The sequence below is a fragment of the Xiphophorus maculatus genome, chromosome 13 (assembly GCF_002775205.1).
Source record: "Xiphophorus maculatus strain JP 163 A chromosome 13, X_maculatus-5.0-male, whole genome shotgun sequence".
Taxonomy (NCBI): Eukaryota; Metazoa; Chordata; class Actinopteri; order Cyprinodontiformes; family Poeciliidae; genus Xiphophorus; species Xiphophorus maculatus.
Window position 1 is genome coordinate 2,614,253 of NC_036455.1, and position 16,092 is coordinate 2,630,344.

General features: G+C 38.5%; 1 protein-coding gene across 9 annotated transcripts in view; it reads right to left on the bottom strand.

The window, feature by feature from the left end:
• LOC102233733 (focal adhesion kinase 1) overlaps window positions 1-16,092 on the bottom strand; it is a 70,404-nt gene that overhangs the window by 4,623 nt on the left and 49,689 nt on the right. For 5 of the 9 annotated variants that reach the window (XM_023344808.1, XM_023344806.1, XM_023344803.1 and 2 more), the window contains 15 exons: window positions 15,152-15,208; window positions 14,277-14,297; window positions 11,711-11,808; window positions 10,548-10,632; window positions 10,375-10,475; window positions 10,142-10,257; window positions 9,326-9,426; window positions 8,950-9,039; window positions 8,416-8,620; window positions 7,291-7,402; window positions 7,098-7,172; window positions 5,421-5,525; window positions 4,166-4,270; window positions 1,296-1,358; window positions 746-785 (listed from right to left, as the gene is read on the bottom strand). In XM_023344808.1, the coding sequence (XP_023200576.1) occupies window positions 746-785; window positions 1,296-1,358; window positions 4,166-4,270; window positions 5,421-5,525; window positions 7,098-7,172; window positions 7,291-7,402; window positions 8,416-8,620; window positions 8,950-9,039; window positions 9,326-9,426; window positions 10,142-10,257; window positions 10,375-10,475; window positions 10,548-10,632; window positions 11,711-11,808; window positions 14,277-14,297; window positions 15,152-15,208 (1,374 nt within the window). The remainder of the gene's footprint in view (window positions 1-745; window positions 786-1,295; window positions 1,359-4,165; window positions 4,271-5,420; window positions 5,526-7,097; window positions 7,173-7,290; window positions 7,403-8,415; window positions 8,621-8,949; window positions 9,040-9,325; window positions 9,427-10,141; window positions 10,258-10,374; window positions 10,476-10,547; window positions 10,633-11,710; window positions 11,809-14,276; window positions 14,298-15,151; window positions 15,209-16,092) is intronic. The other 4 variants (XM_023344805.1, XM_023344804.1, XM_014474243.2 and 1 more) reach the window with 1 other exon arrangement.

Below are 16,092 nucleotides of genomic sequence, written 5' to 3' on the forward strand. Positions count from 1 at the left end.
AAAAGTCCATTAATAGTGTCATTATTATTTTCTTTATAATTTTGCACTCTAACAGATTACTCAGGCTTTTTTTACAAATTTGTATTTCATATTGGTTTATGTTGAATTTCTCTTTACGGTTCAGCTTAAGCGATTCAGTTCATTCATGCATCCATCCGTGGGTGATTGAACTTATTTTTTACACGTTTGTCCGATTTTTGATTCCAGCATTCATTCAGTCTTTCAACTTTGCAAAAATAAATTCATCCACGCATGCAAGTGACATCCAGTCATTCTTTAAAGTCTCAAACCATCTAGTAATTCCATCACTCCTTTATTTATCCATTCATTCATTCATTCGTTTGTTCGTTTGTTAATTCACTAATGAACTCATGCAGGTATAGACTCATTTATCCATGCACATATTCACTGGTTCATTCATTTATTCATTCTACAACACATTCATGTCGTTCTTCATGCACCATTCATTAAATCATTCCAGATTAATTCATCCACACATTTCTTGACTTGATTTGACATAGAGGATTTTGAGGAAACGATAATTAACAATAATGTACTCGGATGAAAAAGGGATCATGATTTAAAGATGATTTTTATAATAAAGGGTATATAAAAAGTAATAATGATAGTGCAGCAGTAAGTGCGTTACATCCAACAGATTTTATTTTACACTAAATTTAGAGCAGGTTTGACTGTATGCTCATGAATCAGAATGTTTCAGACTGGAATGAATCTTTTTATGTACCTGGTTTCCCGACAGGCTGGTAGATATGTTGACTTCCCCCCTGTTCAGACAGACAGACAGACACACACACACACACGCACGCACACGCACGCACGCACGCACGCACGCACACACACACACACACACACACACACACACACACACACACACACACACACACACACACACACAGAGCTTAGTGTTAGGAAACAGTTTCATGTTTCTAACAGAGCCAGCTTTAATTTAGGCAGCTTATTGCTTTTCAAGTGAAAGAAGACATTCGAAGAGCATATTCAGAGTTATCATAAACACGCCTTCCTTCTGGATTTAACGTTCCCATGGTGCTCTGTGGTTAGGCGGCTGGTATGTAGGCAGTGCCCTTCGCAGCACACAGACAAAAATACTTTCTCTGCTTGCCCTGCTGTCTGTTTTCTCTGTTTCCCATGAATGAAGACATTCCCTTTTGTTTCCTCACTTCTCTCTTTCTCCTGCAAATCCACATCACCCGTTTGCTCTATTAATAACAGCGCAGACCTTCGTAGCTTTCATGCAGAAAATGTTTTTGACTGACCGGTGCCTGCAGAGTGCCGTCTTCTCTGTCGATGCTGCCTCTGCTGTTCCTGGACTCTGGTTTCTGCAGAGAGAAACACTCAAACTGAGCATGCACTTACTAAAACAGCAGAAATAAAGTGTCGCTTTATGAATTTCAACAATAAAAAAAAAAAAGCAAGCACACTGCTTTTATGCTTTTTAATGGTGCACACATTTAGATATTCTGATCAGTCATCTTGAAACAAGAAACAATTCAAACCAAGCGGCAGAACGCAGCATATCTCAACAGGTAGCTGCAAACCGAGCGCAATGTCAGAGTTATGAGATCCAGTAACGACGGCGGCTACAGCATCTCTTATTTCCAAAATAAAATCTGTGGTCAGAGAGAAACGGCTCCTTCCTCTTCTCTCTGCCTCAGTACCGTTTTGGTGAAGCACGCCTTGAAGAGATGCATCCTGACAGAACACAGCGTGAAGAAGACGGGCGACCGAACGAAGAGGCCATCGAAAGAAGAGTCGGGATGGGAACAAAAAGTGTCAGAGAAAGAAGGATGAAGAAAAAAAAAATTTAAAACACAAGAGGGGTTGGAAGACAGAGAAAATAAATGAAGAGAGAAAGAAAAACTGAGTCAGAGGGGAAAGAAGAGACGGAGAAAGTTTTTTTGTTTTTTTTTCCGGAGAACGAAAAGTTCCACTGAAACGCAGAGACAAAATCCTGGAAAAGAAACGATCCAACTGCATCACTCTCTTTCTCTCTCCATCAATGTTCCTCCCTCCCTTCTTCCCTCCCACTCTTTCCATCCCCCTGAATCTCCCTCATTCCTCCCTCTGCGCTGCTGCTGCCAATCCCACTTCCTTCCTCCCTCCCTCTGTCCTCCTCTCGCACTTTACGTGTCTCTTTGCGTTTCTGCTTTTCACTCTTTGTTCTTCCATGTGTCACTTTCGCCAGACATTCTTTACTTTTACATCAAACATCGTTAATCCATAAGATCAAAAGTCCACAGCCAGCATCCCAATCCATATGAACAATTAGAAAACAATCACTCCATAGACACACCTGGTAAATTGAGGTAAATGCCTTAAAATAAACATTTTCCAGACTTAAGAAAAAAAATCCAATCTTTAATTTCAGTAAATCTATTCTGTTTGGGGAAAAATAACCTACTTCGAGGAATATTTTTTCAACATGAGCATAAATATTACTGAAGGATTTTATAGTTTGTACTTTAATCAACTTACTGTAGCTGAAAAGCATCATTTATCAGCCCAGCCTCCCTTTTTAATTAGGCTAGAAATTTTATGCAACACACTTAGCCTCTGTTCAAAATGGGAAAAACAAGAGAACATGCCCCTCAAATAAGGCGGCACATTCCTACACAGGCTCAGATCTACAGTCAGGACAAAAAAGCAAGGAAAGAAGAACTCAACGAATGAATCTAGGACAGAAAACAAGGATGCAAGAAACACATTGGGATCTTTATGCAATGTTTTTATTTGTTTTAGCATGAATTACACGGCATCGGTAAGCTAATCCCATTTGTTTCTAAATAAATCATGCAAATGGAATGAGGTCCAAATTAAATTTCAGACTGGCCCAGTGAAAATAATCCAAAGTTAATGTACGTAAAAAAAAAAAAAGAGTCTGCTCTCTGCTGTTGGGTTTGTGGTTTAGTTATGAGGAGGTTAACGGTCGGTGTTTTCTGGATACGTTAAGACGTGAGACAGACGGAAGACGAGCCTTCCTCCCAACATGTGAAACATAAAAACATGCTTTCCCAAAGTTTTGACCTGCTCTGAGTGACACAATAGATGTGATCGAGACATGAAGAGCAGGTCAAATACAGGTGAAGTTAGAGTGAAATATGAAAGACGGAGGGAAAGGTCACGAGCCTTCTGTCATTCAGGTCCACATCTGGCTGAAAACCCAAAGGACAGCCAATCAAATCAAGAGAAGAAATGAGGAGAGTAGAAAAACAGAGCTGTTAAAAGATCGATTTTTGGCTGCTTTTCGGATGGTTTTACTGTCTGACGAGATAAATCAAACCTGCACAGCAGAGCCAGGTTAGCGATCTGAAAAAGATATTTTGGAGCTCTACTGGCAAAAACAGCCGGCACAAATCTCCACACATAAAATGGAGCCTTATTTTTTTGGTTTTGTTTTGCTTCTGAATCTTTCTGCTCGATTCTTTTGCCAACAAATATCACATTTTGTGATCACAACAAGCTTTTACTACGTATGTAATAGGCCAACACAAGTGTCTGCAACTTTTGGATGAATTTCTTCTCCAACACACGCGAATCCAGAGGCTGAGTTTCCTCCTTGGCATGTTGGTCTGGTTTTCAGCCCTTCATTTGATCCAGGTGTCAAGGACCGGAGTCTGATCTAGAGACCGAAACTTTCCTTCCTCTACTTTGCAAACTAGCTCATAAGGTTGGATGGAGTCTGTGGGTATTTTCACAGATTGAGGGTTTTAACTAGACCATTCTATGATTGATATCCTTTGACATAAAGCATCCCATCATAGTTAGATGAGCAGGACTCTCTCTTGACATTGTTGCCACTTCATAAAGAACAGATTCTCAGAGAGGTTATATCAGCAGAGCTTGGTTATTTTCAAAGTTTGGGATGTTGTTTTATAACCCAACTCATTCATCTGGTGTTTTACGTTGTTTTCTATTTTATTTCTCAACATCCCACTACGTGTGTGAACAAAGTCTGGGACAATTTCTAATCTGGATAACAACTGTGAAAATCAAAGCTCATGTGACTTATTTCCTTGTCTGGGTAATATTTTGTATTCTTGCTAATTGGCAGTGAAAACAAACGGTTATGATCACATACCCTCACTTTGGTTGAGATAAAATCTGCTTTTTGTGTGAGTTTCATTACCATGTGGCTCTCCTCCTGCTCCAGCCACCGCTGGTCTTCCTCCATCTCCTGCTGCTGCTTTATCAGCGTCTCCTCCATCAGAGCCTGGTTCACATCCAGTCTCTCCTGGAGAACAACAAGACCAACAAATCAAAAAAAAAAAAAAAAAGGCAAAAAGATATGGTCAGCTTTTATTTCACAGGTAGCTACTGAAAAGGGGAGGAGGCTGAATCAAATCTAAAATGAAAAAAGAGCAGCGTATACTGCAGTGTTTCAAAATGACATTTAATATTCCAAGATAATTACATAAATAAGACATGAAAAGGAGATTTAAGTTATGGTAAAACTATCTTCAGATTCAAGCAACTTTTATAGAATCAAATTATATGTAAATGTTCAATTAACGCTAATGCTAAAAGCAATACTGTAATGCAGCACTTAGAACTATGTAAGACCAAGATATCTGCATGTTTCAGCAAGTCAGATTTAAGACTTTTAAAACGGATTTAAATCTTTTTGCCCAGATTTAAAGCCAATTTAATGCCACCTTGAATAAAATTTAAGGCCAAAGAAACTCTAAATACAGGGGACAGCTGGGGAATCCTGCTACAATCCAGCCTAATTTAATTAGCCTAATTAATTTAAATTAAATTAATTTAATTTAATTTCCCTTTGGGATTAATAAAGTCTTTTTGAATTAAATAGAATAACAAAAAATTTGAAATTTCTGGGGTCTTTTTGTGACTATTGCCAGCGGCTTTGTGTTTCTCACACTGCTTACCGATCTCTACAGCCTTAACCCTCATAGTACCAACCTTATTTCTTATTTATTTTAAATTTTTGTACAAAATGTGCATAGCTTCGTTTGGGTTGGCAACAGAAGTGAAAACGAATGTCGTTCAACCAACTCAACATAAATTTGCACTTATCCACGATAGACACAAGCTAGCAATCTAGAAGGCTATGTTAGCAGCTGGTTAGCGGTAGCTTTAAGTGCCTCGAGTCACAGAAAGCAACGCAGATGTCTCCGAGCAACTCCACCGTTAGCCTGACAGAAAAGTCCCGCATTTAATATAAAACAAAATAGTTCGTCAAGACGAAATGTAAGATCTGGGATCAACGTATTACATTTTTTTAAATTAATTGAAGACATTTGAAGGCCTTAATTTTTAGACACGTTAATTTAAGACTTTTAAAGGATACTCTGAAGACTGAAAAATAAAAAAATAATGGCTTCTGTCGGTACTAATAGAGGACATAAGCGGCTCAATTTTACCTCCATATTTGGGTTCCACAGTGGTGCATGTTCAGGTCTGAGCTGATTCCACGAGTCAGAAGGGGAATAGCTGCCTCCTACTCCTCCAACACCACCAGGCGACAGCTGGAGGCAGGAAGAGACAGGAAATGTTTCGTTTTATTGTGTGAATAATGCTTTCTTTTAGGCTTAAAGAAACTCAGCATTAGCAGTCATCTGCCCACTGCTGGCTCAGAAGGAGTGGTTGCTGTTAAGTTAATGGCTGGATGAAATCGGCTGAGGTTTCTGCACGTTTTTGTTCTTCCATTTCTAAAAAAAAAAACCTACTTTTTTTTTTTTTACAATAAGTTCATGCTTTTTGGTGACTGGAAAACAAGCCGTTTCTTAATGGCTGCTGGACAAGACAAGTGTTTTGTTGTTGACATACCATTCCCGGAACCACTTGCTGCATTCTTGTTGGTTGTGCAGGAGGCTCTATTAATGCTTTTCAAAGACGTATGGTTGTGTAATTGTGCATTTCTTTGCAGCCATTTTCACGTGGGAGTGTTAACGTTGGGTTTGGGGGGCGTGGCCAGCCACAACTTATTTGGATTTAAAGTGACAAGACACCCTAAAACAGCTCAATTTGTAAGGAGCTCAATATAGGCAGAACTGAGCAGACTAAAATCTTATTATCTAAGAACAATTTAATTGGAGCAAAAAATGTAATGAACAAGTTTTATGTAGCCCAAAGACCTATCTTAATCTGTTTAAGGAATTATAATAAGTCGCCTTTAAAACAATTGAAGACTCTGGACTTTTATGTACGGTAACTAAGTATATACTGAGATTCTTTATAAAAATAAGATTGAGAGTTGTTTTTTTGCCATAGAGACAAAACGGTGGTTTTGATTTGTGTCTGCGAGGCCATGTGTGAGCAGCTTTTAGCACAACAGGAAATGCCTTCCGTCTGCTCCGTTCACGAGGAGAGGATTGAGAGAACACATTGCTCTCTTCTGTCTCTCTTTGTTTTGACCCATGCAGCACAGAGTCACACTGATCTGTGTCAATCCAGGGGTAACAGCCCCTCAGCCAGGCACCTTCACACCTCAACAGCATGCATGTAAACTGATGTGCTTTTTTCTCTGAAACTGTTGCAGGTAAATAAATCCCTGCATTTATTTATGTGCCTCTGATAACTGTCTTATGCTTAAATTTGATAATATACATAAGTGATTTATGTAGCGAAGGTTCAGAAAAAGTATTAATATGATTAAAATATTTCATAAAGTTTATTTGTAGTTCCAAACATATTTAAAGTACTTTTTGATCACTTTCAGTCTTGCCAACATTGATATTCCTTTCTTGTACTGTGTGGACGTGAACTTTTAGGGCAGTAAATAGCTTTTTTCCTGGCTCAGGTGAGGTTGATGTGAGTTTATCTTTATGTCAAGAAAAGACAAAACGATTAAAACAAGTCACAATGTAAAAAACAAATGTTCAAATCTCATGTTACGCTATTAAAGTGTAGCAAAGAACAGCTTCTTAGGGTCACCAAATTTCCATAACAACTGTTTTTTGAGGGCTTCGCACACATTTTAAGTTGCAAAACACAACAGAAGATAAACAGTAATAATTTAAGAGATTTGTGTCCAATTCAAGCAGTATTGTATTACTTATTAAAATCGTTCTTTTTAGTTTGATCCTGGTTTGGTTTACCTGGAAGGGGATGTGTTGGGAGGTGGAAAAGAAGCTTCCACTGATGCGAGGACTGGGATAGCCTGGTCGACTGGGCTAAAGACAGAAAGATACCAGTAGGCTGGAGTTTGTCATCATGTTCAAACGCCTCATAGAAACAGAATGTAGCAGCAGTAGAAAGAAGAAAAAGATAAATGTGTCAGTGAAGTCTTACTTTAGGTGGCGCTTCATCTGAACCTCCAGAGTCCCAGGAAACGGTGACCTGCCTCCTCATCTCCTCCCTCAGTCTCTCCTCTTGTATACTCTTCTCCTCCTCCAGTATAGCGCTGCAAAAATCATAAGAACAATAACAGCACACATATTTATTTATTTGTTTTATTCCTACAGTTCAAACCAACTCAGCCTGCTTACACTTATTTATTAATGAATTACACAAAACATACGGCTCAAGAGTGGTTCCAGATAAATACTAAAAGACTCGATCAAAAGGCTAAAACATAAAAACTGCCCTCACCTCTAGTACTGTGGCTGCATTTTATGAATGACTCACACACATTTGCAATGATGCATTTTTGTAGTTGATAAAAATGTAAGTTGTTGTTTATTAAAATTGAAATCTAGAGACCTGCTTGCAAAAGCAGGCAACAGCAGCAAAAAGTCAACATTAAGACAAAGGCTGAAATTAAAGAACAATTAATTAATCACACCCAGACATTTAATAGTACATGGAAAGTTGTTTATAATCTGGGTAATCTATTGAGAGATTATTGATTCCAGGTATTTTTGGAAAAGTACGTAATGATACAAAACCTCCATCCTGAACGTTCCCTAAATAAATCTGACATGCATCTAATTTATGGTCAAAAATGAAAGTGGTCTGGGTCAGAATTGAAGAAAAAATCAGCTCTAGGTCTCATGGGACAAAAAGGTCAGATTTGGGCTTCTTTTAACTACACTGTGAACCAAACATAAGGCAGAAAAGTAAGTAAAAATAATGTAAACACCACACCACAGGGAGGCGCCATTTCCATCTGAACTGAGAGTCCAGAAGAAGAGAAGACATTATAAAAGTATAAAAGTAACAACTTTAAATAAAACTGGACTAAAAGTGAAAGAATGTATCTCAAAATAAATTATTTGCCTCCTGAGTTTGTGAGAAACTTGATGGCGTCACCATCCTTGGTTGTTTCATCCTTGATTGTTAGAAACAAACTAGAAAGAACCAAATTGGTTAACATGAGGCACCTGAAAACTAGACTTCATTGGTCCAATTTAAACCTGCTATACTGGAAAACGAGCATTATTCCCTGTAAGCTTCACACAAAAAAAGACATGTCACCTGAGTTGTGTTTTGAGTTCAGTGAAGCGTGGCCTCTTGCTGGGGTCGTACGACCAACATTTGGTCATCAGGCTGTAGAGGGTGGGTGGACACTGGGGAGGCATGGCCAGCCGCTCCCCGTTCTCTATCCTGCCAATCACGTCGTTGTTCTTCACCCCCTGGAAGGGCTTGATGCCGTACATTAAGATCTCCCACATACACACTCCTGCAGGGGAAAACACAGAGAGGGGGAGCAGTTTTTAGTATGTAACCTCATCTAAAATGTGTTTTTAGAGGTGCAATCATAATTGGAACACATCACTAATGCAACTAAACTTTAAAAATACAGGAACTACTCAAAATGTTGCTCCTATGTTCTGTTACATTCATTGTATGAACACTGCTGTAGATTTAAAGAAAAACTGCTACTTAAATTACAAAAAGTGAATAAAAAGAATAAAGGAAGGTAGAAAAGGGAGTATTATGGGAAAGAAATAGGAAAGAGAAAGGCAAATTTTTGAGCAAAATTGTCAGAGTAATATCAGACAAACCCACCAAACATCCAAACGTCACTAGCAGAGGTGAATCTCCTGAAGTTGATAGATTCTGGTGCCATCCATTTAATAGGAAGTTTACCTTTAGAAGCTGAGACACAAACATTCGATCATTAATATACTCAGTACGGCGCGAAGGTTTCAGAACCCCACATATTCAGAGAATCAATATAACGTTAAAGGAGGAACTGCAGTTCACTAATGTCACCACTAGATGGTAGAAAAGTACAGGCACAAACTGATCTCAGCTCTTCTGTGCTTAGTGGAGCAACTAAACTTTCGTGTAAAGCCTATATAGAAAACATGTAATGTGCATGTGATGGTACAATGAAAACTCTGATGAATTTTCCCCTCATTATGGTTGGACATGCCATTACCTTTGTAGTAAGAGCTGTCCTCCATGTATCGAGACAGACCAAAGTCTCCGAGCATCACGCAGTCCACAGACGAGACCAACACATTACGTGCTGCAATATCTCTATAACACACAACATCTGTGTTTAGCTTTGAATCCTCAAATTAGAAACATTACACTTTTTAATATGATGTTTCTGCAAGGGAATTTTAAGATTTATTATAAATGACATTGTGATTATAATTTAAGATCTGTAGTAGCTTAAGTTTATAACTTTCTTCAATAATTATATTTGACCGGTGACTTTTTGTTATTTTAGGAAAAATTTTACATCTTACAACAGAAAATGTTAGGTAGAGCACAAAATTGTTTATTAGTAAGAAACTTTTTTTGCATTCTCTTTAATTTTATAGTGAATCGGAGGAACACATCTATCAAGTAACTTCTATACAAAAGCAAACTTTGTTGAACACAAATCTCCTAGGCTGGCTGAAACAACTCTAAATCTGGTTCTTATTGCTAAAAATAGCATTTTTTTTATTTGCTTTTTTTTTTTTTTTTTAAATCAAACCCAAAAGAACTTTCAAACTAGATGCCAGTCTTTTAAATGAGTCAAGATGCAAAACTCTTTTTAATTATGGACCTTCCATGATTTAAAAAATATATATCTGACTTTGTTTTCTTAGTTTAATGTTGGGAAAAAAACAAAGAAGAAATAAGCCCACTGTTGTTTTATGTGATATTAGTTCATCAAGAAGTAAAATACTTTTTTTTTACCAAATTACATTTTGGCAAAAACTTCTGCATTATATGTTAATGCAGAAGTTGATGGCTGTACCTGTGCACAAAGCGTTTGCTCTCCAGGTAGGCCAGCGCTGTACTGAGCTGGTAGGAAAACAGAATGAGGGTGGACAAGTCCAGGCTGTACTTCTTCACCTGAAGGAACGACCGCAGCTACACACAAACAAGCGCAGAGAGAAGCAGAAACGCATGTTTATGCAAACCTCCATCCTAATGGGTGAAGGAGGAAAATGTGACAAAGCGCTCTTAAACACGCAGCCTGCGTCGCACCTCTCCGAGCGTGCAGAGCTCCATGATGATCCACACCGGGTTCTCTGTGATCACGCCGATCAGTTTAACGATGTGAGGGTGGTCGAACTGACGCATCGTTACTGGAAAACAAAGAGAGTGAGCACTTCTGAAAGGAAACAGGGAGGAAACAAAGAAATGCAAAGCGGTGTTACAGGCTTCTTGAAGGAACTTCTCTCTGACGCTGTCTGTGGTGCAGTTTTTGCAGGTTTTGATGGCAACAGGTAGAGGCGGCTTGTCCTGAGGAACACACAAAACACCAGATAGCAAATTGAAATATATGAGCGTCACTTAACAATTGTGTAGGCATTGATGGATTATGAAATACAATGCCTGACTAACTGAGGTTGTGGAAAATATTTTATATTTGAGAAAAGAGAACCCAAACCACACAATGATTGCAAAGAGCACATAAAAAGTAGAAATCTGCTTGTAAAACACAGCAGATCCTTTAAAGTTGTAAATGCAAATTGAGGTGAAGAGGAAGAAATTGTTTTAGCTTTACTTGTACATCAAAAATAAAGATGACATTTTGGCATTCGACACACAAGATAGAAAGGTTTTTGATGTTAAGTATGTGTATAATGAGCAGGACGGACACACGGACAGACCCCTTATCGTCTTGAATATGGTATTAATTTGTGGCTGACAGACTTTAACCTTTCACTTTTCAGGTGGAATAATCGCACAATAAACAGCTGATGTTTAGGTTTGAATTTATTATGGATTGTATCTAATAAGGGCTGCACAAGTTTAGGAAATCTATATGAGGTATGTGAGGATATCTTTGTTCCTTGCCAAATTGTTCCTTGCCAATATGGATGCAAAAAGTGAAACACTTTTTGCATCCATAAACAAAATCCTAGCATAATTGGGAAAAAACAAACAAAATGGGTCAAAGTTTCAAACATTTGGCTGTTGATCTGAAATGATGTTGAAGAACTCAGAGGTAGTCCTTCATCTTTATTATTCCACCTCGTGGAATCAGAAACAGACTCTTTCTGGCATCTTCTATTTGATAAAATTCCTCCTTGGTGGTTCCTGGATCATCACTCGAACTAAATCACCTGAGCGGGAATAGTTGTGTTTAAAGGGTCAACTCGAACACAGCTGGATGTTCCAAATAGCCCAAAAAACTCAAACTAGTTTTGAATTGGCTAATGCAGACAAACATTAAGCTTCAACAATGTAGACGTTTATATTTGCTTCTCCCTCTTTGAACTATTGTTCATTTAATTCAAAAAAAGAGCGACGTGTTTTTAAAGATATTAGTGTTTATTCACCCCATTTCCGTTTGAGTGTGTCCGTTTCAACATACCGGGCAGTTGTAGACTCCTTGGTGAACGTCGCCAAACTGACCCTCTCCGATGCAGCGACCCAACTCTATCCTGTCTCTCTGGATCTCATAATCCCGTGCTGAGAGGGGAACATGAGAAAAGAGTAAGGAAAGTTTTTTTTTTTAAAAAAAAAGGTCAGACCTGAATAACCATTAAAAGGCTATCACATTTAAAATGAACAACTTTCCCGGTACTATAAAATGATGAAACCTTTCTGTTGCCCTTGGAGGTAAAACGTACCCACTGGTTATAATCAACAAACGATTTGCCACGTCTCCTGACTCTTTTACCATAAATGCAAACTTTGTTCGCATCACAGACTGAGGAAATCTCAAACAAATGTTCTAAAACATGCAAACCAAACCACCTTCATCATCATTAGAAATTCTTCATGCAGAGTAGATAAATACCCTTGGAGTGCTCTGAAGAGAAAGCATTTTGAAAACAAACTCAAATGTAATTTCCCTCTGACTGATAAACAACTGTGCTGTATTTAGTCTGGTCTCTGTCTTTTTACAAAACCACTAAAATTCAAAGGAAACTCTAAGGTTTGAGACTGAAATTACAATCCTCGACATTCGAACTAAAGTAGACTGCTTCTGTAAAGGTCAAGCTATCAGGGGGATAGCAGAAAACTTAACAATCAGGATGTTGTGAGGCAACTATTTCACAATGCACTGGCTCAGAAACGTGCTGCTTTTGTATCTTTAAAGACAAAACAGCACAGCTTGAAAAATGCCAAAATACATTCCTTAAAAGATTTACAGCAATTAATCCACATTGCTACTCGAAATGAATATTGCTTCAAACATGAAAGAAGCCACAGAGAACTGACACAACCACAATCGTAAATAAAGACATTTGACCAAACAATGGAGCAATGAGAACCAAACCACCAAACAACACAAACACAGTGCAATTACATCACTTCTGAAGTCTGAAGAGACTTGATGTACTCAAATTGTGATTCTGAAGCAGGACCTGAGCTGTTTTTCATGGAGTGGCTCTTATTGAGAAATCCAGCGACTAAATTCGGTCAGATCGCCTCCAAAAACACAAGAAACAAACTCAGTTTAAAACGGCACCTGGTCAGTTCGCTCCTTCCCCAATCAATACCACCATGTTACCCAAAAAGCCCACTTTGTACCCACATACCAACCAGTTCATACCCACGGACTGGAACTTAGAGTGTCTGTACATTTTGATATATTACGGGAATACACTGTACTTTTCAGGAGTCAAACTCAATGCAATAACTGACCGAATCTATTTTAAACATCAGTGAAATGTTTCAAATGAAATTACAGGAAACACAGATGTTTGTTTTTTTTGCAACGAGCCATGTCTGCAATTCGTACTGAGTGAGAGAGCAAGACTCCAAGCAGGTAACAGGAAGGCTGGGCAAAGAACAGAATCCTGATGCATTTAGCATCATAGCAGTTTTAGAAAATCTCAGAGTTAAGGGAAGAATCTATTTTCTCTAGTAAATGCATATGTGACAGGTTTTTTCTAACACTAACCAAACCAACTATTAACATAAGATAATAAAGCCAATTAATTGGCAAACAAGATTCCCGCAGTTATTTCGCTACAAATTTTCAGATTTTTGCTGACTCAATTTTTTATATTGGTTTCTGCGTTTTTTTAAAAACGTAGACATTTTGAGTACAATGTATTATCTCTAAATCAGCTTGAATCGTAGTCAGAAGGGTTCACAAATGATTAAACATACTATTTTTTGATGCTTAGCTCTTATATCCGCTTCATTTAAAAATCTACAGCTCTTTGACTGGCAAAAAGAAAAGGAAAGGGATACCCTAGACTAGACCTTAAAGCGTGAAGATGAATTTTGGCATCTTTATTAAATCTCTTAAAATACAATTTTTAATGCTTTCTTTGGCCGTTTGGAGCCAGTTAAAGAACCACAGTCCAGTTCAACTTGACGTTTATAGTTTGAAAAAGGCATCAGCTAAAGATTGGTATTAGCCCATCAAAATTTGACAAAAACCAGAGAAGAGACCAGTCTGTTGAGGAGCATAAAATATGACAGATTAAGGCCCCTGACCAAACCAAGGTAGTTTTTAGCAACCTCCTACTGGTGGATGTTATTATAATCAGACAACCTAATTTCCAGTCTATTGAAAAATGTTTTTAAAGCAGATACAAAATGTACCCAAAGTGGGTCTGAACTGACACATGGCTTTTGCACATCCCACACTTTGTACCTGATAACTTCAGGTAGGAAACATGCAAAACCCAAACTGGCGAAGGGCCGAAATGACCAGAACCCGCATAAAACATATAAAATACTATTTTCCAGGCACCAACTGTGGAAAAAGAAATATTGAGAGTGATTCCCAGACAAATGCACTATTGCAGCATCAATAAATTTTAGTGGCTTCAGTACACGATATGAAAATCTGAAAAAGCAGCACACTTTTAACACCCATTTGGTTTAAATGTATGATGAAGCTAATAGGGCCTGGAAAAAGAAAACACTACAAACGCATTTCATTGGGATATTATGAGAGAGGCGGGTAGTTTTACCTTCAACTACTCCATAGCTCACTGTGTTGGCGGTGGGAAAAAAAAAGAGGAAGAAAGGCAGATGAAGAGACAGGGGGGAGAGCCAGACTGCTACATAAAGGTTAAAAAAAGCTCAGAAAACACACACACTTCTTATATCTGACATTTGGTCAATAAACATACAAAATACAGCTGCAGACTGGTTAAAAAAGCTGGACAGCTTTACACATATTGTAACTTTAGCCATTTTAGCCAACAGTTTGACATGAGAACGCATACAATCTCAGGAACGGAGTTGGAAAATATGCTACATGTCTAGAGAAATGCTGATTAGAGGAAGTAACCGAAAAAGAAACTAAAGAAGAAGAAAAAAAACAAAACAAAGGAAGATAAATATAGCAAGACAGAAGAACACAGTCTAGTTTTAAAGATACCCATGCAATTAAATACATAAGTACTTGTACTGGCCAAGACATCCACTTTAAAAGATATTTGAGCCTAGAGCTCCAGCAGCAGTTACAAACAGAAGTACAGCCAAGCACACCAACGTATTGAGGGTTTTTATGGACATCTGAATGGATCTGTCACATGTCTCCAGGAACCACATCTGTAGTCTATGATTTGTAATCTCCAACTAATGTCTTTGCTGTTAATAGAAATCGGAAAAACCAGCCTAAATTCTACAGCGGCGCTCTGACCGAATGTGGTTTATAGCAACTTATTATGTAGTTGTGAGCGTGCCTCATGGAAACGACTCACACAGCATTCTGATTATTAGGCTGCAAAACAAAATGCAAGGATTTGACAGATGCGCAAACGTAGCCTTAGTTTGAAGACGAAACATTTCTTCAGCTGATAGACATCAAGCAAAGAAGATGGAAAAAGAAAAAACTTACTTGAGGGCATGGTGTACGTATCCTCTTCATCAACTATCTCTGCATAGTCGTCTGTCTCTGCAAGGTTAGAAATAGAAGAATATAAGAATACTACAAATGGCACACATTACGACTCACAAAACCAAAGAAAGAGTAAAAGTGAAGCAAGTCCGGCTTAAAGTAACACCCTCGTTTCTCCTCTCCGTCCCTAACGCCCTCCCTTTCTCTCTCACACACACAAACGCTTGGCAGATCGCGTCAGCTGAGCATGTGTTGTGAATATCTGTCTGTTTGAGAGCAGCTGGATAGCAGGGAGTTACTGAGGTGGAGCAGGAGCAGGAGGAGGAGGAGTAGAGCGAAAGCAGGAAAAAAAAGAAAGAAATGAGGAAGAAACTGGAGCGAGAGCTAAAACAGTTGGGGGAAAAAATGAAGTAGGATGAAATCAGTGACAAGTGAGGCAGATAAGACAAGATAGAAAGAGGAAGGGAAAGGATAAGAGCAGAGCCAGCAGAGAAAAGGGAGGCAAAAGATGGGCCGAGTCAGTCTAACCAGATGGTGGTGTTTAAAATAAAATCAGCGTGCAGACTCAGCTGTTGGAAACTAGAGTCGAACATCTGCTGTCCTGAACGTTGTCACAGTTCTGCTTGGGATTTATCAGGCTCAGTGGGAGTCGGACTAATTTATGTGAAATAAGCTCGCTGTGGCTGATTTCTGTCTGGAGGAATCTCAGAAGAGGAAAATGTGAAATAACAACTAGTGGTCTGTTAAATGAGGCAGGCCAAGCCAAACAAGCAACACAATGAGGAATGGCTCATTTAGATGCAACACAAACTTCAGTAGGCATGTTTCTAAGCCACAGCTGCTGCACGTTAGATCATGGCTTTATATTAATGATTAATTTACTTTTGACATATTTAGAGGAACTCCTGGTAAAACAAAAAGGGTAAAAAGCCTTTGGTGCC